Source organism: Mustela nivalis, assembly GCF_964662115.1.
Source record: "Mustela nivalis genome assembly, chromosome: 18".
In the NCBI taxonomy this organism is placed as follows: domain Eukaryota; kingdom Metazoa; phylum Chordata; class Mammalia; order Carnivora; family Mustelidae; genus Mustela; species Mustela nivalis.
Window position 1 is genome coordinate 11808185 of NC_139037.1, and position 25977 is coordinate 11834161.

A 25977-nucleotide genomic window follows, 5' to 3' on the forward strand; every position below is an offset into this window, starting at 1 on the left:
GAAGTGGGTGCTACAGCTTGGTAGGGAAGCTTGTGCTGGCCGAAGCCCTCTGCCTTCCATGGCTTCTGGGTGAGAAGGTGATTTTGTACATAAGGGTTGGTTGGGTACGTCTTCTGTGTGTTAGTTTTTGTCTCTGTCCCTTAGTGCGGTCTCGTATTAGCCATTCTCCCCTCTCTTGATTCCCTAAAGTGTTGATTGGTTTTGTTCCTTTCATCACTAGTATAGTGTTTAAATATGTAAATGGTTTAAATAAAACATTTGGTTGGTTTGCGGTGCATACAGACTTGCTTTAGACTGTTTTCAGGCCATCCACAATATAAACCATTTGGTAGTTTGCCCTTGGAATCCCTGTCAGTATTTGTCTTCTGAACTAGTGTTGAGAAATTAGTAGTGTTCCTGATCTTCCAGAAAGAGACGGCCAGACTGTTCCTGTCGATCTACTGAGAATCCTGACTTCCCTCAGCAGTTTTATCTGTTTTGTTTAAAGGATTTTAACTCCCCCTGCCACCCATAATTAATACTTGGGATTTTTGCTCAGATGGGTTGTAAAACTCGTAGGTCATATTTTTACTTCTCTGGCACTTCCCAGTATCGAAGTAGCACTCTTGGCACCAGGCGTCAGAGGCTTAAAAAAGTGCAGTATCGGTGGCAATGTTGGATTTCATTCAAAAACCCCAAAGACGAATAGTCGTAACATTTATTGCATGTTTTTTATGCACAGGCATTGTCCTAAGAACTTGCTTTATAACTAGCCTTTAAAGTAAGTACTGTCTATCCCCATTCTACAGATGAGTAAACTGAGGCCTGTTTGTTGTTGGGATTTGAACTCAGGGAGGCTGGCTCTGAAGACTGCTCTTAACCTCACAGACCAGCACTGATTATAGAAGTAATACATGCTCTTTGTAGAAACTGTAGAAGAGAAAATAAAAAACATTCATAGGCCCATTCCCCAAAAACAAATGCTAGCATTTTGGTGTGTTTTTTTTGTGCTTTTTAAAAAACATGGTTTATCCTGTTACATACATGGTCATACTTACTTTTTCCATTTAATAGCATTTTCCCTGTCCTATAATCCCTGTGTCTAACATTTAGTCTCTCTGCCATACTATGTTGGATAGCTGTACCATAGTTGATCTAAAATTTAATTATTCCTCATGTACTGTTTGTGTTGCTTCTAGCTTTCTGGTATTCCCAGTATCACCAAGATGAACATCTTTAGTTATCTAAAGCTTTTTGTGAAATTGGAATATTCTCCTAGGAAAGGAAAATCTTAAGTTGCTTGGTAAAAATTGTCAAAGGTTTTTGCCGAAAGGTTGTACTATTTTGTATGAACACCAGCAGTCACAAAGGGAGCCTTGCCAGCGTCGAGTATTATTTACAAGTATCTTCTAATTTGATAGTTTAATAAAATCTGACTTTAACGTGTATTTCTGAGGTTTCCTCCTGAGTTTGCTTATTTTATATAAGCTTATTAATCATGAAGAGTTATCTTCTGTGATGTGTGTTCATTCTCTTTGAGGGGTCTTGGTGTGCGATTACTTTAAGATTGGTGGTTTTCCCTCCGGTTTCGAGGTCGAGTCTGTCTGGACATCGCAGCCCCTCTCCTTGGGTGATAGCGAGGAAGGGAGCGGGGATTGCAGACTCCATCAGTCAGCGAAAGAGCTCCCACTACCTGGTATCCTTCATGAAAGCCGTGACTGGGGCTGGAGCGGAAAGAAATGAGGTTCACAGGCCTGAATACAGAGCATGTATGAAGGAGGGTTGGAGAAGTCTTTTTCTGTTTTGTTTGTTTTAAACAAAATAAAGTGGAGTTTCTTAAGGATAGAGACAGTATCGGGTAGGGTTTCTGTGTCCCCACCCAGCCCCCAGCAGACCATTTTATGGTAGACACTCAGGGAGCTCTTTATAAATTGACAACACTCTGTGCCCATCCTGTTGTAGAAACCCAGCACGGCAGTGGAGTATCTCGCAGCACACCTCTCCAAGATCCATGGCCTGGACTGGCACCCAGACATTGAGCACATTCTTGCTACCTCCAGTCAGGACAACTCTGTCAAGGTGAGTGACCCTTGGGGACAGCTAGGGGTGCTGCATGCAGGAAGCATTAGATTTTGAAGCAGCACCTGGTTTGGAAGGAAAGCTACGCCAAGCACAGTGTGTATGCTGTAGGGGTTCTGGGCGGGTAAGCCTGGTCGTGTGGGCCAGTAGGAACGGAGAGTAGCATATCTCTGATAGGGTTCCTGGGATCTGCTTGGAACGTTTTCTTCTTTCCCTTTGTGAAAGGAAGTCGGAGACTAAAACACTTAGAAAGGAGAAGTTTATTTGCCAAGAAGTTGCCAGGAAATCAGATTTCAGGGGAAAAAAAATACCCACCACCACCACACCAAACCAAACCAGATACATCATAAAGGAGAAAAGCTGATAAGGTTAAGGTTAACAAATTTGTTAAGGTTACCAAGTTTCTGACTAGTCTCCCTGGGATGAAAAACCAGCACTCTTCGAATATGATTATCCCATCCACTAAAGTTAGGACATCTTCAGGCAGCAGCACTGCAAAAGTCAGGGACAGGGGCACCTGTCAGTGGGTTAAGCCTCTGCCTTCGCCTCAGGTCATGATGTCAGGGTCCTGGGATTGAGCCCCGCATCTGGACTCTCCACTCAGCTGGGAGCCTGCTTCCCCCTCTCTGCCTGCCATTCTGCCTACTTGTGATCTCTCTCTGTCAAATAAAGAAATAAAAATCTTAAAAAAAAAGTCAGGGACAGAGTTGACAGAGAGTCTCTCTCACTTACAGGAAATGCTCCAGGGTTTTTATGTGTTTCTGTAACCCTATTATTTTTGGTTTATCTCAGAGTGCAGCATTTCTTGTTTGTTTTTCCTATCTCGACTGATGTGTTAAGAAGGATGCAGGGCACAGGGCCAGCCTCGTTCCACAGGCCCTCCTTGTGGTCCGGTCTCTGTCTGGAAGGACAGAGATTTGACCACACTAGTTGGCTTAGCAATTTTCTGATTCAGCATCATTAACATAATGATTTGTTTACATGGGCACACAGACAATGTCATTTTATGGTATGGTGAGCAAAACTAGAACCATAACACCGAGGCCTGAAAAGTTAACTTCTGTCTTGAGGTTTGTAAATCCCTTAGGGTTGTCATTTACTTTTATGTGCTGGAATGGGTTTTTTTTGTTTGTTTATTTGGGGCTTGGATTTTTGGCACCTTGTCACCCAAGTTCAGAACCCAGAAACCATCCAATTTCCCTCCTCCTCTTTCCTCAAGTTTGTCCTGTTCAGCGACATCTTTACTACCTGTAGGCTGGATTCCGTGGGTATTGAAGCAGGCAGCAGGTCAGTTTCCACATGTGAGACTCAGTCCTTGTTCCTTACTTGTAGGCAGAGCTTAGGAATTAAATGAGACTTTTGACATGATATTTAATTTATTTCACTATATCCTGGTGGAAGGGAGGCGTTTCTGTTGAATGTATATAAATAGCATAATTGTAATTGAAGCCGTATCAGAGCTACTTGCATAATATTCAACCATATTTATTAGTAATTTGTATGTTAGTATCAATATGTCATTTTTTCCTACATAATCTTTTTTTTAAGATTTTATTTATTTATTTGACAGATATCTCTATCTGTCAAATAAGTCTAGATATGAGACAGATATCTCTATCTGTCAAACAAGTAGGCAGAGAGGCAGGCAGAGAGAGAGAGAGGAGGAAGCAGGCTCCCTGCTGAGCAGAAAGCCTGATGTGGGGCTTGATCCCAGGACCCTGGGATCATGACCTGAGCCGAAGGCAGAAGCTTTAACCCACTGAACCACCCAAGCGCCCCTGTAGTAACACATTTTTATTATATTTTTGTTTTCTGAATTGAAGGGGTACACCAGAACAAGATACCACTGAATGTTTCACCTGAGTTTATAAATTGTTAAACTGTGAAACTGTTGAATTGAGGGTTAGAGCTAGATCGAGAAGAAAGAAAAGGATTTTTCTTATCTGGCTGTTAAAAATAGAACATTAACCACGATGAGATGACTTCATACCAGTTTAATGATTGTTTTTGTCCCGATCCTGGGCTAAGCTGTCAAATTTGCGATATTCCCTTCTTCTAGAGGAGCAGCCCTGGAAATCCAGACACAGATCCTTAGTCCATCCTGACAGATGTGTGTCTGCCTCTGGGTCAACAAAGTCAGCCTTACTGAGAGTCCTGTACCCACAAGGCTGTTGAGAAACCTGGTTCTTTCTTGCCTGAGGCTCTTCTGATATTTCTTCAGAAGCCTTCCTTTCTGATCTGTAACTTGTAGCAAGGGCCTCCTGGCAAGTAAGAAAAAAGCAGAAATCACCTATGGGCGAGAGGACGGCATGGCTGCTCTGGTACTTTTACTAATCAGTCTGTCAGATGAAATAGACTGAAGCCATTCACATGCAGCATATCATCATTTTGTAAGACTGACAGTGGTTCCTTTGAGAGTAAGATCAGGTTATGAAATGAGTGAGGACTCGGTTCAATCCCCAGGGTCCTCTAACTTGTCCATCATTATATGTTGTTATTATATGTTAAAATGCTCACTAGTCGAGCATATTTAAATCTGGAAACATCCTTTTTTTTTTTTTTTTTTTTTTTAAGATTTTATTTATTTGACAGAGAGAGAGATCACAAGTAGGCAGAGAGGCAGGCAGAGAGAGAGGGGGAAGCAGGCTCCCCGCTGAACAGAGAGCCTGAGGTGGGGCTCGATCCCAGGACCCTGAGATCATGACCTGAGTTGAAGGCAGAGGCTTACCCCACTGAGCCACCCAGGCACCCCACAAATCTTTTTTTTTTTAAAGGATTGATTTTTTTAACAGTTCTTGTGATAGTCTATAAATAAACACGAAAAGTAACCAATTGCCGAAATATACTCAATAGTACTATTATCTTACCTGTATGTAATTAACTTAGGGAGGTTGAACTTTTTCCTTTGCTAGTTTTCACATTGGTAGACTTGATAATAGGAAGGCATTCACAAAGTGTTGATCTAATTAAAAATTTGGAGAATGCCACGCCGACCTAATGATTTCTAGTTTCCCTTCTTTTGTAAGTTGAGGGAGCAAGTTACAGTTTTCTCTGTAGCCATCGGGGAAACCCAGCCACAGTTTAGGTGGAAAACACATCTTAACAATTTTATTATTTTGAATGTGAAATCCAAATTTGTCAAAAAGAGAGTTGTCAGAAGAAACAAGAATTACCTCATGCGATCCCTGTATAGCCACACCCTCCAAACCCCAACTTCTAGCAGCCACTGATAATGTTCTCCATCATTGTAGATTTTTGTGGGTTTTTTGGGAAGATTTTATTTATTTATTTGACAGAGAGAGATCACAAGTAGGCAGAGCAGCAGGCAGAGAGAGAGGGGGAAGCAGGCTCCCCACTGAGCAGAGAGCCCAATGCGGGGCTCGATCCCAGGACCCTGAGATCATGATCTGAGCTGAAGGCAGAGGCTTAACCCACTGAGCCACCCAGGCAATCCCCTCAGTGTAGTTTTGTCGTTTTGAGAAGGTCATTTAAATGGAATGATTCAGTATGTACTATTTGGGTTGGTTTCTTCCATTCAGGATATCACCTTCAAGATTCATCCAAGGTACTTTAAGAATCGATAGATCATATACTTTTAGTTGGCGAGTGGTAATCCACTGTATGGACATACTACGTTGATCATCTGTTGCCTCATTGAAGAACATTGACTGGGCTATCAGCAGTTTTTGATGATTGTGAATAGAGCTGCTGTAAACATTCACAGATAGATTTTCCTGCGAATGGAACTTTTCACTTTTCCAGGACAAATAGTTAGGAGTTGGGATCAATGGCCTATGGGTCAATGGGTCAATGGCATATGCGTGTTTAACTTTTTAAGAAGCTGCCAAACTGTCATCTATTTTTGATAATAATTTCTTAATACTGGAATAGCGCAGAGTTGCAGTCTTGGTTCTCCTGCCTCTACGGTTTCCTGCTTCACAACCGAGGCTCAGGCTCCAAGTATAGTTGTGTCCCTTCATTGAAAGCGCAGGCATCCCTAAGGTGGAGTGTGTCTGGCTCACCTCTGTGCATTTCGCAGTCTCGAGTTCTGCATGGTCAGTGGCGGAGTGGGTGATAGTGTATGTGAGTGCGTTGGTGTCCAAACAGCCACCTCTTCCCTGTGGGACCTTGGGCAAGCTGGATTGTTTCATCATTTAGCTTCTACACTTGAGAAAGAACTGAATGACACCCTTAATTTGGTTGTTGCAAAGATTAAATGGGATAACAAAACCTAAAGCTCTCAGTTTGGTCTGGAATGCAGTAAGTAGTTAGCACATTGCCTGTCATTAGTTCTTACTTTGCCCTGCATGGTATAAAAGTGACATGGGGGAAAGCTTGTCACTCTGACCTTTCACCTCTAGGCCTGTTTAATAGGCAGACGGAAGCTGATGATCGGCCCCGAGGGCTGGTCCTGGTGATGTTGGGAAATTCTCCTGTAATGTTGATATATGGGAAAGGTTTGTGTGTCTGCCCTGCTCTCTTGGCTGGCAGTGCTGCTGGGAACACACTGAGGACAGAGAGTGGAGCGTCTGCAGGCTGTGCTTATTTCAATTGTTGGTTGTTTTTTTTTTTGTAAGATTTTTATTTATTTATTTGACAGACAGAGGTCACAAATAGGCAGAGAAGCAGGCAGAGAGAGAGATGGGGAAGCAGGCTCTCTGCTGAGCAGAGAGCCCGATATGGGGCTCGATCCCAGGACCCTGGGATCACGACCTGAGCCGAAGGCAGAGGCTTAACCCACTGAGCTACCCAGGCACCCCAGTTGTTGGGTTTTTTAATGGCATTTGTTTAACAAATTACCCTGTTTTCTTTCTTCTAGTTCTGGGATTACCGCCAGCCTCGGAAATACCTCAGTATTCTCCCTTGCCAGGTGCCTGTCTGGAAGGCCAGATACACTGTGAGTGGGACACCCCACATCCTGCTGGGGAGCTTCCCCTTAGTGTCCAGACATGGGGGTCAAGGACCCTTTTCTCTTATTTTCTTTGTGAGGCAGTTTCTCTTTCTGTCTTGGCTGGGGGGTGGGACAAAGGCAGTAATGGCGGCATAAAAGCCGGTATGTATTTAAAAACTTGTCCTTGAAATGTTGGGGAAGAACCTGTGCAAGAGTTGCTGACCATAGCCTGGGAGCCCAGGCCACGTGAAGGTCGTCACTACTGGCAGGGAAAGCGGGGGAGATGGGGCCACAGGGTTTGGGGCTTGCAGTCAGTGGACCATGGTAGAAAGAAATCTGGCTTAGATTCAGAAGACCTGAGGTTTGGGCCCATTGGTGCCTTTTAATTTTTTCCCAACATTTATTGAGATGTAATTGACCTGTAGCATTGCATAAGTTCAAGGTATACCCCCATGGATTTGATATTGCAAGACTCTTAGTACCCGAGGGTTGGCTAATACCTCTATCACATCACATAATTGCCATTTCTTTTTTGTATTGAGAACATTTAACATCTACTCTCTTAGCAACTTCCAAGAATATAATAGAGTGTTATTAACAGTCATCCCCGGGCTGTGTATTCTATCCCCTGAACTTGCTCATCTTCGAACTGGAAGTGACTGAGCCACCCAGGCGCCCCTTTATTCATCCATTGATGGACACTTAGATCACTTAGATTGTTTCTGTCTTTGCAATGAGCCATTTAATCTTTGTGTGGCCTTGGGCAAGCTGCCGGATGCTTTTGAGCGATAGTTTCCTTTTCTGTAGCATCTGAATAATAATTTTTACCAGGCCTTCCTTTTTATTATTGTGATAAAATTTACCATTTTAAAGTATGCAATTCAGTGGCATTTAGCACATGTACAATATGCCTTTCCTTTTGAGAAATGGTATGTGAAAATGCTTTATAAACCATAAAATGCTGCAGAATAAAGCTATTAGTCTTTCAGCAGTTTTTCCATTGCCACATTGATAGCTTCTGATCAGAGATAATATATTTTCCTCATTGTCAACTTGAAAGGGAGCGCACAGAGATGAGTAAAGCTGCCTTTATGTGTTAGGCCGTCACTCCGACGCGCTGTGGAACATAGAAGATAATTTAGGTATTAAGTGGCTTTTGCATCTGGGAGTGCTTGTCAAGAAACCAGACATTGTTCTTATGAATTGAAATAGTTCTCTGGATTAATATGTTTACTTTAAAAAATAAACAGAGAAGTCCAGGAGTACTGCCAGGAGGGAAAGTGAAGATAAATGTGCTTTTAGGTGACCGTAGTTTATTCCTTCAAGAACAGAGTCTGATTATTTACCCAGTGGGCCCCTTTGCTACTTAGCTGATGAGGTGTCGATAGGTAAAGCATGCCAGTCCTGAGATTGGAGTGTTTCCCTTTGAATAGCTGTGGTTTGGGGGGCGGGGCGTGGGAAGGTGATGCTTCGTGTGGCTGTCGTGCTGCTGGTGCGTTTCCACATGGCAAGAATCCTGCCCGCTGCTCTGGGGTTTTCCCCAGCGTGTCTTGCATACTCGCTCTGGATGTGAAACAGTGTGTTCTGGTGTGCAGCAGTCAGAGCCGTTTGCTTATTTTAGAATTTCAAGTTCTCCAAGTATTTGGCTTAGCTTTATTTTTTTACTCGCTGTGGTCCCTTCCATGCACAGGAAAAAGTAGAATAAATGCAAAAGAAAAGTGGAAGGATGGTTAACTTACGGTATTTGGAAAACGTTTCCCCAGATGGGTTGGGGCCCTCCGTCATCTCATTTATGTTAGTTAGGAAAGCATTCCAGCCTTGGTAATTCAAGATTCAGCTGACTCTCCCTGGAATAATTCCCTGCTTTTCCCTTTCCTGCCATAGCCTTTCAGCAATGGATTGGTGACTGTGATGGTCCCCCAGCTTCGGAGGGAAAACAGCCTTCTTTTGTGGAACGTCTTTGACTTGAACACCCCCGTCCATACCTTTGTGGGGCACGATGACGTGGTGCTGGAGTTCCAGTGGAGGAAGCAGAAGGAGGGTGAGTGGGGGCCTGATTTCCTTCTGAGCCCTGTTCTACAGCAGCTCCAGTGGGATTGGCTGTGTGGGCCAGTGTGGAGGACGTAGACCCCTCAGCACTGGGCTTGAGGAATGGGAGAGTCAGGGGGACTGCCACCATTCACTGTAGATGAGAAAAGGGGTGTGCCTGTGGCTTCTGTCCCAAGCTAGTGCCGCTTCTTGTAGGTTCAGTGCCGTCTCTCACCTGCACGGAAGAGATCTGTAAGAGATGGATAGACTTGCTTTTGGATCATCTCTAGGGCTGAAAAACTCTGGGGTCACAGTCCTCAGAAGTCTGATGTTCGCTCCTTGCCACTCTGGGGAGGAAGGAGACCTGAGGTCGCCATCAGGACCCGGCCTACCACGTGTTCCTAGTTCCCTTCACAACACATAGTGGTGTTTTATCTTGCATCTCCTTGAAGATGGGTTTGGCCACATGGCTTGCTTTGATCATGAGACATAAACAGAGGGATGCGATCTCTTCTGGATTGAAGCATTAGCAGCCATTGTACAATTACACGCTGTCTTTGCTGCGGCCACCACAGCTGGCAGAACTCCAGCTGGAGCTGCATCCGTGAGCAAGGTGTCCTTGCTTTAAGTCCCTGAGATTTGGGCATTGTTCGTTATTGCAGCTTCGTCTAGCCAGCCCTGACCAGTGCAAGGTCAAGTGTAATGGAGTCAGAAGCCCTTGGCCTTCACTTCTCCACCAACTCATGCAAACTTAGTAGCAGCTTCTCTTCTCCTGAGATCTTATTGTCACGATATCTAAAGGTTTTAGGGAACAGAAGCATATTTCTTGGTCTTTCTGTATTAAAGAAGGAAAACCAGGCAGTGGAGTGATGTGACCTCTCCAGAGTCCCAGGAAGGGTCTTGGGTAGACCCGGGATTAGAGCGCTCAGCTTATCCTGGCTTCTTGACCTTCATGAGCCTCTCTTCCAGGATAGTTTTTGAAGAGACTCTTTTGGTCATCCTCTTAATTTTCTCATCTTTATTTCCCGAATATCCCTGCTTCTAGAAACATGAGGCTGCTTGGTCTTAATCCCATCAATTTGCATGCATAACTTTGGCTTTCATCTTCGTCTCTTGCTTTTTGCCGTAGTAAACAGATGATGTCGTTTCTTGTGGTCTGGCAGGGAGAGATTGGCCTGTAGTTTTGGCTTGAAACGAAAAGTTTCTAGCAACCCGCTTTCAGTTATCTGTCATCTGTAAGCTGGCAAGGTGAATTGTGTAAATTGAGACTATCTAGTCAGTAGTGAGATTCTGAGTGCAAGTTACAGGTATTTCTTCAAACTCCTTTTTCTTGCAAAGTATATCATCTGTCTAGAAAGTTGCATAAAACCTGTACAGTCTTACAAATTTGGAAGAGAAAATCTGTGTAACTACCAACATGGTCTAGAAAGCGAACATTGCTCAAGCCTCGGACCACAGTCCTGTCCCTTCCCGGGAAGGAAACACTGTCCTTCTATTTATGAGAGTGATTGCTGTTCTTATTTTTATTGTTTACCACCCATTTACGCAGCCCCTGAAATGGCTTCAGCTCACTTGTTGGACCTTTCGTAAATGTAATCCCCCCACACGTTTCTTGTATTTTACTTCTTTTTCGACCGTTGCCACTTCGTTTTATTTTACTGCCATGTCTTAGTTTTTACTGGGTTATCTCAAGCTTTGACTTGGGTTTTCACTGTGGTGCAGGAGCTCCTAGAGAGCTATCAGGAGAAGCGGGGTGTCCTGGCCAAGGGGCAAGGGTGCTCCACGAAGGAAGCGCCAGTCACTGTTTCAGATGTTGCTGAAGAATCACCTTGTAGAATAAGAGAAAAGCCCTTAATTGTACAACTAGGAAGCGATGCGATCATTAGGAGACGAGTTCCAGAAGCAGACTGAAGATAGAGGCCAAATTGTAAGGCAGCGTGGACAGAGGCAGCAGGAACTGGTTTTGTGATTGAAGTTCCCTTCACAGGCAAGAAGCAGACTGAATTGATCTCAGAGCCTCTGCCTTCTCCCTCTGAGGGTGAGGAGAGGATGCAAGAGAGTGGGTATGTGGGAAAGCTAGGGCCTTGTGAGGGTGAGAGGGAATGGGGGTGGAGGCACTGGTAGAGGGGTCGGGATTAGAACGGAATTAGGAATAACTTTTCTCCACAGTCAGGGACACAAAAAGGAGCCAGATGTGGAGGCAGACGATTGCTGATGTAAACCTGAGTCTGCACGGCCGGGGGACTCCTGGCAGGCAGCTGTTCAGAAGACTTGTGTCCTGTTAGGCACACACAAGGATACGGTAACACGCTGAGGGAGTGAAGCCCGATTGAGGGCAGTGACACAGAGAAGGAACTTCTGTCGCTTACCTCCCCTTTTAGCTCGGACCTATCATGTTCTCTGTGACCTCCATTTTCCCACCTGTAAAATGAAGGAATTGGATGAAATTCAATTCTAAACTCTTCTAAATTCTTTGCTCTCTAAGGATGGCCATAAAGGAGATTCTAGATATGACCTAATTACTCCGAAGTGCCCCGATCTTTTCATGAAGCTCCCTAAACGATTTTGGAATAATTTCCCTCTGACCAGATGTGACATGTGAAAATATAACTCAGTCAGTTAAGAACACTCAAGATCGATTATCCATTTCATAAAGAGGTGCTTCTCTTTACCAAAGAATTCTTTTCAGTGGTAAGGTTCCATTATGCATTTAAAGCAATTCATTTCACAAAAAATCATATTCACGCTCAGCTCCTCTGGAGCGTATAAAAGGAGGAACATTTGTGGAGGCGAAAGTTCAATGTGACGTTAAATCCCAGCGTCCCTCTTCACCTGCTGGGCTGCCAGATATCATTTCACTTCATTTAAGTTTCTGCTCAAATGTGACTTCCTCAGGGAGGCCTGTCTAAAAATAGCTTCGCCATCAGTTCTCTTATCCTGGTTGTTGTTTCTTCTTCTACTTCTTTTTTTTTTTTTTAAATAACACTGTCCCTACCACACATTTTATTATGTATTTATCCATTCTTCTCTTGCCACCGCTGGATTGTGAGATCTGTAAAGACAGACACTGGAGCAGTCCTGCTTGTTCTAGCACTTGGAGCAGTGCCCGGCATGTAGAAGAGGGTCAGCAAGTCTTTGTTGACTGGGTGGGTGAAGGAGTCTCACCCCATTGGAACCGGTAGCAAAAGTGATGTCGAATTTAAAAAAAAAAAAATTGCAGGATTCTTATTTGGTGATTTCTAGGGTCCAAGGACTACCAGCTGGTTACGTGGTCACGGGATCAGACCTTGAGGATGTGGCGGGTAGATTCCCAGATGCAGAGGGTACGTACTCCGCGCTGTTGTGGAGGAGCGCGCCTGGGTGTGCTTGCAACTTACAGAAAGTACAGGCCTAAGTCCTTGGAGTCAGAGGACGCGTGAGAGACATTCACTAACACTTGCTGTTGGCCGAGTGGCGTGTGGAGGCCACACTGAGGCTTTCAGGGCTTCAAGAGCCAACTCCAGCGTTGGGCACTTTTAAGCGTCAAGAGCCTCTGACCGCCTTTTCTCTGGTCCCGGCATGAGAGTGTGGGCAGCCTACCGAGCAGACGGCCTGTGGGCTTCATTTCTTTCTCTTCTTCTAACTGAACTGGGACGTTTGACCTCACCTGCAGTGTTCAGAGCCCTTAACGTCCACCCGCGGCACCCGTCCTGTGAAGCCCTTTTCAATTTTTGCCCCATAAATGATACCTGTTTCTTACGTGAAGCACAGTGGTTGGTACCTGGTGTGAACTGCCGTGGGCCTGGCTGTGCTGTGCCTCAACACGGTTTTTCCATTCCGTGGCGACGTGCCTTACAGGCAGGAACTGTGCGTCCTCGTGTGGCCTCCCGAGTGGGGGTGCCTGGCTGGCTCAGTTGGTAGAAGAGGCAGCTCCTTTTTTTGGTGCCAAAACCTGGGAACGAGAACATGCAACTCTCTCTCTCTTTGTTTTTGTTTTTTGTTTTTTTTTAAGATTTAAAAAAATTAATTAATTAATTAATTAATTAGAGAGATCGCCTGTCTGGGGAAGAGCAGAGGGGGAAGGAGAGGGACACGCCAACTCCTGGCTGAATGTGGAACCTGATGTGGGCCTCGATCCCATGATCCCGAGATCATGACCTGAGCTAAAACCAAGAATCAGACACCCAACCGACTGAGCCACCCAGGCACCCCAGAACACATGCAGCTCTTGATTTCAGGATTGTGAGTTCGAGCCTCATGTTGGCTATAGTAATTACTTAAAAATCAGCCGATCCATCAGTCCTTCAATCTTAAAAATAAAATCTGCAGCACTGCTCAGTACAAAGTCACTCTTGAGTGTTTGGGTCCAATATCCTCACCTTACTGCCTTTCAAATATATTTTTTCTAGAAAGTACCATTTGTTCATTTTTGGTCTTGGGTTAGCTGAACAACTCAATAAAGGCTTGGAATTTAAAATAATGTTTTCTGAGGCTTGCATAAACTCGGAGCAGGATGAAAAATTTCCAGGGTAGCTGAAACTCTCATCTCCTGTGTATTTAACCAGGGAGATTTGGTAATGGGTAAAGCCTATTTTGATCAGTTTTTGGCTGACACCTTTAGCCTTTGTGCTTCCCATTTTTAAGTCAGAACCCTAACCAGACATGGAGATCATTGCCACTGACTTCTGTGGACCTAGATCTTCTACCCTTTGTTGCAGCTTTGTGCAAATGACATACTAGATGGTGTCGATGAGTTCATTGAGAGCATTTCTCTTCTGCCGGAACCAGAGAAGACCCTGCACGTTCAAGATACAGATCACCAGCACAACCTGAGCCACGGGGAGGAGGAAGGTAATTGGCCAGACGGGTGTTTCAGGTGACGTACCCCCTGTGCATCTCAGAGTGTCAGCACATACCCTCGGCCCTCGGACCCGTTTTCAAAAGTGTTTGCCAAAAACTGAAGAACCTCTCTCCCCTGCCAGTCTTAAAGGAAGACCCCCCGAGCAGTATCCTGGAAGAGAAGAAATCGGAGCAGCCGGGGCTCCCGCAGACTCTGCAGCAGGAGTTCTCCCTGATCAACGTGCAGATCCGGAACGTCAATGTGGAGGTGCTCACTGGCTCACCACCTCGCTCCCCTGCTGGCGGGTGGCCGTCGGTGGGCCAAGGGACTCCTCCAGCTCTCATTTCGGCTAGCAGAGAGCTTTGCTGCTCCAACAAGTGAACCTCTCTGCTGGCTTTTTTATTTCCTAGGTTTTCTAGAGAAATAGATGTTTTGCAAATGCAAATTATAGCCTCACCGTAGTATTTTCTCGTCAGATGAACCGAGGAGTAAGCTGATGCTCATGTGTGTTGAAATCCTCCTAGCTGCTCCCAACACCTCGTTTTACCACTTTGTGTGAAGTTACTTAGAGCCAGGAAGGCTTAGTGCTTTGGCAAAGGTTACTGGTAGAGTTAGTGGCAGAGCTGAGTTTGAAAGCCAGATATCCTGACCCCCAGCCCTCCACCCCCCAGCCCCCAGGTTCTTTGTGCTCTGCTGTACTGTCCTCCCTTAAAGCTGGTCATTTCCTTAATGACTTAGATTCATAGTAAGAAGGTCATCAAACCTCTTTGTTCATTTAACACATGAAAACGTTTACTCTCTTCCTTTTGGGGAGATACTGAAATGCTTTCCTTCAGAAAACTGAGTCTGAGTTTTGAAGCTTGATTTGTTCTTTTTTTTGCCCAGATTCAACTAACAGGTATGAATATGTGTGTATGCATAATTATCTCCTTTGGCCTTTTTGGGGGTGGGCGTGCGGCAGAGGGACAGAGAGAATCCCAAGCAGGCTCCATGCCCAGGATGTAATCCAAGACGGGGCTCCATCTCACACCCCTGAGCTCATGACCTGAGCTGCAGTCAAGAATTGGATGCTTAACCTGTTGAACCACCCAGGGGCCCCTCTTTTGGCCTTTAAAACAACTCTGCAATACATGCTTTTATCCCTACTTCACAGAGGAGAAGCTGACACTAAGAGATGTCATGACTTGTAGGAAGTCAGCAGCTATTTGAATCTGTCTCCAGATTTCCCATGTGTGCGCCTTTCTTTGCTTTACTCCAGCTGCCTTCTCCGGATGGCAGTGCGAGAAATCAAGAGAGAGAAAGGATTCTTTGATTAATTGATTATCTGTATCAATTCAGATCATACCCCTCTGTTGAGAACGGGTAAGAATGGTGTGGATAGCCAAGTGATTCTAGTTTAAGAAGGAGGTCTTGATTCCTTTTCCAGGAGTGCTTTTTTAAAAAGTACTGAGATGTAATTCACGTAACTATGAAGTATGCCCTTCTAAAGTGTATAATTTGGTGGTTCATAGAATAGTCACAGAGCTCTGCCATTATCACCCCTAATTCCACAGCATTTTCATCATTTCATCATCCCTAAAAAGTCCTATACCCATTCACGGCCCATTGCTGGGGGGGCCCACCCCACCCCCACCTGGGCACCGCTAATCCGCTGTCTCCGTGGATTTTCCCAGGAGTACTTTTTTAACTCAGACCGGTATTTCACTTCTTCCTGCTCTCTTTTCTCATCTCAAAATAAATATAACAAGTTTCAGTCTACCTCACAGCTTCAGGCTGAAGCTTTTTTAAGTCACAATACTTTGAACTTATTAAATCAGTGCCAAAATTAAAAATCTGTCTTCAACACGAGTTGTCTCAGTCTTCCAAATTGGCTTGTCTCTGGAAAGTCTCCCTTCACCCCGGTCCCGGGAACCTCGAGCTTGCAGTCAGCTTGTTTAAATGTATTAGTGTCCGGAGATGCCCGAAGGTTCCTCTCCTAAGCTGTTGGTCCTTTGTTGCCTGTAGATGGATGCGGCGGACAGGAGCTGCACGGTGTCCGTGCACTGCAGCAGCCACCGTGTCAAGATGCTGGTGAAATTCCCCGCACAGTACCCCAACAACGCTGCCCCTTCCTTCCAGTTTATCAACCCTACAACCATCACATCCACGATGAAAGCGAAGCTGCTAAAGGTGGGCTCTCTGTTCACACGTTCTCCGTAGTGTCGTAAGAGGAAACCTCTGTTCATGGGCATCAGCATCTTAAGCTGCATGGTCAAGTTGAATGAAAGCTCCAGTAGATGAGATTTGAAAGTCCATCTGTGCAGATGTGCTTCTCTGTTAACTTTATTGTCTATAGAAAACATCAGGGCCGTGGTTCTTAACCTTTTTGGATCGTGGAGCCCCTTCAAACATTAAATGAAAACAATGAACCCTTACCCAGAGAAATTTGTACAGATGCCTTATATAATCTTAGAAATATTGTGTGTAAATAGTTGTAGTTCTGTCATTGTATATAATTTGCTCATAGATCTCATTAAAACTCTGCATGAATCCCAGGTTAAGAACCCTGCAGTACATTTTCATTTATCTGGGAACAGTAGGCTAGGTGTATTCTGAAGCTAAAAGGTATTTTATAATTGGAAAACAAGGGATGCCTGAGTGGCTCAGTCAGTTAAGTGTCCAACTCTTGATCTCAGCTTAGGTCTTTTTTTCTCTGGTTTTTGTTTTTTTTTTTTTTTCTTTTAAATCCGTTCCAGGATGCCTGAATGGCTCAGTCGGTTAGGCGTCTACCTTCAGTTTAGGTCATAATCCCAGGGTACTGGGATTGAGCCCCAAATTGGGCTCCTTGCTCAGCGGGGAGCCTGCTTCTCCTACCACTTCTCCTTCTGCCTACCACTCCCCCTGCTTGTGCTCTCTCTCTCTGACAAATAAATAAATCTTTAAAAAAATAATAATAATTCTGAGAACATTAAAATTAAAAAAATAATAAAAATTTAAAAAATTAAAAAAATTCATTTCACGGAAGAAGGTGGTGCCCTGCTCAGGTGAGGCTGGCTAGCTCTCCAGGTGAAGTGTCTAAAGGGATGGCAGTGCCTGAATGGTGGTAGGATAGCCTGGCATCTGGTCCTTGCTCCTGTGAACTCAGAAAGTTGCTTTTCCTGCAGAGCTGATAAGGCAGAATCTCTATTAAAAATGCCCCACAAGGGGCACCTGGGTGGCTCAGTGGATTAAAGCCTTTGCCTTTGGCTCAGGTCATGATCCCAGGATCCTGGGATTGAGCCCCACATCGGGCTCCCTGCTCAGCAGGGAGCCTGCTTCCCCCCTCTTCTCTCTGCCTGCCTCTGCCTACTTGTGATCTCTGTCTATCAAATAAATAAATAAAATCGTAAAAAAAAATGCCCCACAAGCTGGGCATGGTACACCTTTTTCAGTTTGAGCAGCATCATGAGTGAAGTAGCTGAAATGTCCTGACAAACCAAGATGACCCAAACGCTATTCAGCCTTTGCCTCGTTTCTATCATAGACACTTGACCCATCTTTCTGGAGGGAGATACGTGACCAAGAAATTTTTCGAGGGGTGTAAGGATCTCTCAAATGCTACTTTGATTTTGTTATATAGGTACATTTTGTGCTTGGAAATTTTTTTTTTATCCAAGTATAATTAACATGTAGTGTTAGATTAGTGTCAGGTATACAATATAGTGATTCAGCAATTCTGTACATTACTCAGGGCTCATCACAAGGGCACCCCTTAATCCCCAGTACCTGTTTCACCTGTTATCCCCACCCCCCTCCCCTCTGGTAATCATCTGGTTGTTCTCTAGAGTTATGACTCTGGAGTTATGAGTTTTTTTGTTTGTCTACTCGGAATTTGAATATTTCATTGTCTTATTTGCACATACAAAAAACATAGATGTTGCTATTGTTATAAAAATGATACGATTAAGAGGTATCTTTAAAGGTCTAATTCAGTGCCATCCAATAAAAATAGAATGCAGGCTACACATAATTTAAAATTTTCTAGTATCCACACTAAAAAAAGAAAAAATTGAAAGCAGGTAAATTAATTTCAGTAATATTTTTAGTTAATCCAATATATGCAAAGTATTCTCATCTCAACATGTAATCCATATAAAAATTATTGCAAGAGTTTGCATCATTTTTTTTTTTTTTTTGGTACTAAATCTTCAACACTTGGTATGAATTTTACACTTACAGCACATCTTAATTCAGCATGCCTAGCAGCTGACATTGGGCCTTTCCTTTTTTTTTTTTTAAAGATTTTATTTATTTGAGAGAGAGAGAGAACAAGCAGGGAGGGCAGCAGAGGGAGCCTGAAGCTGAGCTTAGTTCCAGGACCTTGAGATCATGACTTGGGCTGACGCCAGACGCTTAACTGACTGAGCCACCCAGACCCCCCAGCACATCTCAGTTCAGACTTAACCTCTCTTCACATGCTGTGTAGCCCCCGTGGGTAATGACTTCTGTAGTGCAACCCACAAGCCCAGTTAACACGCCTGTCTTCAGTATGTATGTTGGTTTATGTCTATAGCATGTGCTTTAAAATGTTAGGATTTGTGTTTTTAAAGAAGCAAAAAAAAAAAAAGATACGTTGTGATTTCCACTGAAGTGAAATCTGTTCACCCTGGCTTGTATTGGGTATTACTTCTAGGATCCTGAGATTTTCATGAGGGGGTGGGGGTTCAGCTGGAAGGAGAGGAAAGGAGTAGAATTCACAGGAAAGAATGTGTTTTCTTTTTTTTTTCTTTTTAAAGATTTTATTTATTTATTTGACAGAGAGAGATCACAAGTAGGCAGAGAGGCAGGCAGAGAGAGAGAGAGGGAAACAGGCTCCCTGCTGAGCAGAGAGCCCGATGCGGGCCTCGATCCCAGGACCCTGAGATCATGACCTGAGCCGAAGGCAGCGGCTTAACCCACTGAGCCACCCAGGCGCCCAAGAATGTGTTTTCTTAAAAAAAAAAAAAAAAAAAAAAAAAAAAAAAAAGAATGTGTTCGCTCAAGCCATGCCTGCCCTGGCTAAGGAGAGAGCTTCTCGAATCTGCTCTGTGAGCCTCTAGAGGAGGTGGGAGGGAGGATGCTTCATTGGAAGCCTCAGACACAGCCACGCTCCCGTCTCCCTGCATCTTCACGACTTCCCACTGCTTTGAAGAATAAAAGTGAATCAGGAGAAGGAACGTTGCTATTCTTGACTGTGTTTCGTGCCTTTTCTAGATCCTGAAAGACACTTCTCTGCAAAAAGTGAAACGAAACCAGAGTTGTTTGGAGCCCTGCCTGCGCCAGCTCGTCTCCTGCCTGGAGTCTTTTGTGGTGGGATTCTCCTACCAACCTCTGCTTTGATGTTCCGTTTTGTTTCTTCCTCCCCAAACTAATGTATCCGTATTTTGTAAGTCAGCTTTAAGACAGCTTGTGGGTTTTAGTCTGTTAATTTTTAAATTTCAGAACCAAGAAGACAGCACTTCCAGCAACCCCTTTGCACTCCCAAACTCCGTCCCTCCACCCTTACCAACGTTTGCCCGGGTGACCACTGCCTACGGGTCGTACCAGGATGCCAATATTCCCTTCCCTAGGACCTCGGGGGCCAGGTTCTGCGGAGCAGGTGGGTCTCTTTTTTTGGTTCTCTGATTATAGATTTTGAGAGCAAGAAGCCCAGAGTGTCCTGTAGTCTATAAAGAAATCTCAGAAAAATCAGGAAATTGTCATTTGGTTTTGTTTCCTGGGAACTCTGCTGTAGTGTTAAATGGTCTGATGCCAAATTAACTTCTGCAGACACATCATAAGAGTGTTCAACCGAATTACAGTTTTAATTTTTTGCATTCTCATGAGCATGAACTTGAGTCTTATTCAGATCCCTGATTCTCAACACAGGACAGGACCCTGTCCTGTGTTTATATACAGATATAAAGTATCTGGGAAGATTTTTTCCATGCCACACACAATCCATCCCTCCTGGATTCTAGCGATTCTGACCCTCGTCCTTGTTATGTATGGCTACAGTCAGGGCTGACCAGGGCGGCTTAGGATTTCCCAGGTGCAGCTAATTGACCTTGATGTGCACATGTGTCTCCTTTGTCAGGGTATCTGGTGTATTTCACAAGGCCAATGACGATGCATCGAGCAGTGTCTCCAACAGAACCTACTCCGAGGTGAGCCTGAGAGATTCAGATGTCCATTGTGTTCACGGGGCCGTAAGTGGGCAGACGTCTGAGAATGTGCACTGAGTTTGTCTTTGGACAGGTGCTTTTAGTTCTTCAGTAAATACCCACTATAAGATTTATTCAAGAAAGATGAGGTTCGTGAAATTGCCACTAAGCTAAGATTTGGGAGGTCCAGTTACTACCAAACCATCAGAAGTAGTTTGATAAAAGCTGTTGTTAGGGCACCTGGGTGGCTTAGTGGGTTAAAGCCTCTGCCTTCAGCTCAGGTCATGATCCCAGGGTGCTGGGATCGAGTCCTGCATCCGGCTCTCTGCTCAGGAAGGAGCCTGCTTCCCTTCCCCTCTCTCTCGGCCTGCCTCTCTGTCTACTTGTGATCTCTGTCTGTCAAATGAATAAATAAAATCTTAAGAAAAAAAAAAAGCTGTTGTCAACACAAGGCAAATCCCCTATTGCTAAAGTATTACTTGAACATTGAATAAAAATAAAAAAGTAATGAAAAAGATCATCTGCTGGTTCACGGCGCCAATATGGCACTCCTAACATTACTGAAACATGTTAAATTATTTTAAAAATGACATTAAGTGGTTGGAAAAACTCACAATATGGAAGTTTTAAATTAAAATTTGAAAGCTCTCCTTTTCCTTGGTGAGTCACTGTTAGCATTTCAACATGCTTTCTGTCTGATCTCCGTTATTTTTCTGTGTGGGGGGTTTTGGTTTATTTGTTTTGGTCTCTTTTTAAGACACAATCTAAGTAGCAAATGGGAATGTGGACTTTGGAGCCAAGCCCCTGGGGCCTCATGTTGGCCCTGCTGCTCTGTAACCCTAGGCAAATTACTAAACTGGGCTTGAGTTTCCTCAACAATAACTTGGGGATGATCCTGGCACCTGCCTCCTTCAGTTGTTGGGAAGATTAAATGTGTAAATCCCTGAGAAGCATTTAGAACAATGGCTGGCATGTTGCTCTGTGTTTCCTATTATTACTACTGGTTGTTGGTGTGTGTGTGTGTGTGTGTGTGTGTGTGTGTATTTGTTTATGTTTATACTGTTTTATTGAGATATAATTCACACAGGATATAGCTGACCCATTTAAAATAATTGTTGTATATTCACAGAGACAGAAGGTAGATAGTGTTTGCCAACCCTGCCTCCAGGGTACCTGGGAGTGTTGCCAGGTTGGGGGATACAGTTTCCTTTAGGGGTCATTAAAAATGTTGTAGAATTGACTGTAGTGATGGCTGCACGTAAATTTGCCTATTTTGAGCATTTTATATAAATAGAATCATATAGTTACGTGGCCCTTTGTGACAGGCTTCTTTCACTTGGTGTTTTGTTTTCAGGGCTCATACATGTAGTACGTATCAGAACCTCCTTTCTTTTTATTGCCATATAATATTCTATCATACATATATGCCACCTTTTCTTTCTTTATTCATCAGTCGATAGCCATTTGGGTTATTTCCACGTCCTCGCGATTATGAATGATGCTGCTAGGAGCATTTGTATGCAAATTTTTGTGAGGGCCTAGATTTTCATTTTTCTCAGGTATATATCTAGGAGAGGAATTGCTGGGGCATACTGTAAAGGGTGCTTTTTCTTCATTAATCAACTTTATGTTTTAGAACAGTTTTTTTTTTTTTTTAAATTTTATTTATTTATTTGACAGAGAGAGATTACAAGTAGGCAGAGAGGCAGGCAGGGAGAGAGGAAGGGAAGCAGGCTCCCTGCTGAGCAGAGAGCCCGACGCGGGACTCGATCCCAGGACCCTGAGATCATGACCTGAGCCGAAGGCAGCGGCTTAACCCACTGAGCCACCCAGGCGCCCCTGTTTTAGAACAGTTTTAAATGTGTAGCAAAATTGAGTGGGAAGTTTGGGTACATACCCTTGTCTCCATACACATGCAGCCCCCCTGCCCATACCACTAGTTTTTTATTTTATTTTATTTTATTTTTTATTTTTTTTATTTTTTAAGAGATTTTATTTATCTATCTGACAGACAGAGATTACAAGTAGGCAGAGAGGCAGGCAGAGAGAGAGGAGGAAGCAGGCTCCCCGCTGAGCAGAGAGCCCGATACGGGGCCGATCCCAGGATCCCGGGTCTATGACCCGAGCTGGAGGCAGAGGCTTTAACCCACTGAGCCACCCAGGCGCCCCTACCACTGTTTTTTTAAGCTTAAATATTACCAGTTGCATATGTAGACTTCTGGTTCTGCAGTGTAGCAACCAGGATAACACGGAAGCCCTCCCGGTGCAAACACCTGGGTGTGCTGGTTGGAATAGAATCAGCATATTTATAGGAAAGAGAGAAGATTCACCTCCTGCTTTCCTGAGAGTCTGCCATTCTCTGCAGTAACCCAGGCGGACGAGACCTTGGTGGACAGGACTGGGGAGTTACATGTCAGAGACCCTGTAATTGCTTTGGGTTTCTTATTTTAAACATTGTACTAAAAATCAACCACCTACTCTCAAAGGGAAACCAGAAGATGAGTATCTGGACTTTGGAACAGCATTTTACTGAGGTCTAATTTACAGTACACGAATGGGAATTGCATGCCTTGATGACCAGCACCCAGACCAGGATACAGAGCCAAGTTTCCCCTGTCCTTCCATGCAGACGAAACCTGTCTTGTGACGTCCATCACTGTAGTTCTAGTTTTGCCTGTGCTTGAACTTCATCTAAGCAGAATGTCATGCAGCATGTGCTATTTTGTGTCTCACCTATTTTGTTCAACTTACTGTTTTTGTTTTTAAAAAAAAGTTTTTTTAAAGATTTTTAATTTATTTATTTGTCAGAGAGATAGAGAGAGCACAGGCAGGCAGAGTGGCAGGCAGAGGCAGAGGGAGAAACAGATTCCCTACGAAGCAAGGAGCCCGATTCGGGACTCAATCCCAGAATTCCAGGATCGTGACCTGAGCCGAAGGCAGCCACCCAACCGACTGAGCCACCCAGGCATCCCTGTTGTTTAAAAATTTCTTAAAGATTTTATGTATTTATTTGAGAGAGAGAGAATGAGTGGGGGGCGGGGACAATTGGAGAGGGAGAGGGAGGAGCAGACTCCCCGCTGAGCAGGGAGCCCTGCTGTGGGGCTCAGTCCTAGGACTCTGAGATCAAAGTGACTGAGCTGAAGGCAGCTGCTTAACCAACTGAGACACCCAGGTGCCCCCAACTTAATGTTTTTGAAATGGATCCATATAGCTATATACGTCAGTGGTTCCATTGTATGAAATAATGCATTTTATTTATCATTCTCTTCTTGAGGGATATCTGGGTTATTTCCAGTGTGGGGCCTGATAAAATAAAAATTACCACATGGTTGCTCTACATTCTCTCAAAAATTTGGTGTTTTCAGTCTTTTCAACTTTAGCCATTGTGGTAGGTGCGCAGTATCTCATCAAGGTGATGGCTAGTGATGTTGTGCAGCTTTTGTGTGCTCATTGAACATTTGGTTTTCTTTTGTGATATGCCTGTTCAAGTATTTTGCCCATTTCTTTAGGTCTATTTTTCTTATTACTTATTTGTGTTAATTTTTTTTTAAAGAATTATTTATTTGACAGAGAATTCTCAAGTAGGCAGAGAGGCAGGCAGAGAGAGACAGGGAAGCAGGCTACGTGCTGAGCAGAGAGCTCAATGCAGGATCGATCCCAGGACCCTGAGACCATTACCTGAGCTGAAGGCAGAGGCTTAACCCACTGAGCCACCCAGGTGCCCTATTGTGGTAGTACTTTATTCTGGTTGTAAATCCTTTACTAGAAGTATGTGTTAATTTTCCCTGAGTCTGTGGCTTATCTTTCTCTTTCCCTAATTATTTTTAGTAAACAAGAAGTTTTTAGTTTTTTTTTTTTTTAAGATTTTATTTATTTATTTGACAGACAGAGATCACAAGCAGGCAGAGAGGCAGGCAGAGAGAGGAGGAAACAGGCTCCCTGCTGAGCAGAGAACCGATGTGGGGCTCTATCCCAGGACCCTGAGATCATGACCTGAGCTGAAGGCAGAGGCTTTAACCCACTGAGCCACCCAGGTGCCCCAAGAAGTTTTTAGTTTTGATGAAGTCCTGTCTGTCACCTAAAAAATTCTATGATTAGTGCCTTTGTGTTCTAGAAAAAAAAAAACAGCCTACCCAAGGTCACAAAAATATTCTTCCAATTTCTTTTAAAAATTTATAGTTTTAGATCCCTTATTTAAAGGCTATAGTCTATCTCAAATTAATTTTTGGCTATGATGTGAGTAGGGGCCAAAGTTCACTTTTTTCAATTGAGATATATAATTATTCCAGCACCATTTAAGGAAAAAAATGGAATTTTCTCATTGAATTTGCATTGATTAAAAAAAATTGCATTAGGATGCCTGGTGGTTCAGTTGGTTAAGCCTCCGCCTTTTGTTCAGGTTACAATCCTGGGGTCCCGGGATTAAGCCCTGTGTTGAGCTCCCTGCTTGGTGGGGAATCTGCTTTTCCCTCCCCTTTTGCCCTTTCCCTCACTTGTACTTTCTCTCTCTCAAATAAGTACATAAAATCTTTTTTTTTTTTTTTAAAGATTTTATTTATTTTTTGACAGACAGAGATCACAAGTAGGCAGAGAGGCAGGCAGAGAGAGAGAGAGAGAGAGGGAAGCAGGCCTCCTGCGGAGCAGAGAGCCCGATGCGGGGCTCGATCCCAGGGCCCTGAGATCATGACCCAAGCCGAAGGCAGCAGCCCAAACCACTGAGCCACCCAGGCGCCCCAGTACATAAAATCTTTTAAATAAAACTGCATTTGATATCATTGTTGAAAATCAGTTGACCCTGTTTGTGGGTCTGTTTCTGGAGTCTGTTATTTTTCCCCTTTGATCTATAGGTTTTTCTGTATGCCAACACTGTCCCCCACCCTTTATAAATTAACATATAATGTATTATTTGTTTCAGGAGTACAGGTCTGTGATTCATCAGTCTTACACGATTCACAGCGCTCACCATAAAACATACCCTTCCCCAGTGTCCATCTGCCGGCTACCCAATCCCTCCCATCGCCCTCCACTCCAGTAACCCTCAGTTTGTTTCCTGAGATTAGGAGTCTCTCTCTCTCTCTTCTTTTTTTTCATAAAGATTTTTATTTATTTGTCACAGAGAGAGAGAGAAAGCACAAGCAGGAGGAAGGCAGGTAGAGCAGGCAGAGGGAGAAGCAGGCTCCCTGCTCGGTGGGAGCACCGAGCAGGGAGCCTGATGCAGGACTGGATCCCAGGTCTCTGGATTGTGACCTGAGCTGAAAGCAGATGCCCAGCCAACTAAGCCACCCAGGCATCCTGAGTTTAGGAGCCTCTTAATATAGGTTTGTGTCCCTCTCTCATTTCCTCTTGTTTCATTTTTTCCTCTCTTCCCCTGTGATCCTCTGCCTTGTTTCTCAGATTCCATCAGTGAGATCATATGATAATTTTCTTTCCCTGATTGAGTTACTTCGCTTAGCATAATACTCTCTAGTACCATCCACGTTGTTGCAAATGGCAAGATTTCATTTTAGTGATGGCTGGATAATATTCCATTGTGTATATACAATCTTCTTTATCCATTCATCTGTTGATGGACATCTGGGCTCTTTCCATAGTTTGACTGTTGTGGACATTGCTATTGTAAACATTGTGGTGCAGGTGCCCCTTTCATATCCCTACATTTGTACCTTTCAGGTAAATTCCCAGTAGCGCAATTGCTGGGTCCTAGGGTAGCTCTATTTTCAACTTTTCAAGGAACCTCCATACTGTTTTCCAGAGTGGCTGTACCAGCTTGCATTCCCACCAACAGTGTAGGAGGTTCCCCTTTCTCTGCATCCTTGCCAACATTTGTTGTTTCCTGAACAGTTCATTTTAGCCATTCTGACTGGTGTGAGGTAGTATCTCATTGTGGTTTTGATTTGTATTTCCCTCATGCTGAGTGACGTTGAGCCCTTTTGCATGTGTCTGTTGGCCATTTGTATGTCTTCTTTGCATAATGTTCTGTTCATGTCTCCTGCCCATTTCTTGACTGGATTAAATCAAGGTGTTTTGGGTGTTGAGTTTGA

General features: G+C 44.0%; 1 protein-coding gene across 5 annotated transcripts in view; it reads left to right on the plus strand.

Moving 5' to 3' along the window:
- The window catches only part of WDR59 (WD repeat domain 59), a 228334-nt gene that overhangs the window by 35057 nt on the left and 167300 nt on the right, over window positions 1–25977 (plus strand). For all 5 annotated transcript variants that reach the window (XM_082712206.1, XM_082712207.1, XM_082712208.1 and 2 more), the window contains exons 8-17: window positions 1942–2058; window positions 6878–6955; window positions 8834–8990; window positions 12221–12300; window positions 13675–13807; window positions 13939–14063; window positions 15801–15965; window positions 19008–19103; window positions 19236–19392; window positions 19870–19939. In XM_082712206.1, coding sequence (XP_082568332.1) covers window positions 1942–2058; window positions 6878–6955; window positions 8834–8990; window positions 12221–12300; window positions 13675–13807; window positions 13939–14063; window positions 15801–15965; window positions 19008–19103; window positions 19236–19392; window positions 19870–19939 — 1178 coding nt within the window. The remainder of the gene's footprint in view (window positions 1–1941; window positions 2059–6877; window positions 6956–8833; window positions 8991–12220; window positions 12301–13674; window positions 13808–13938; window positions 14064–15800; window positions 15966–19007; window positions 19104–19235; window positions 19393–19869; window positions 19940–25977) is intronic.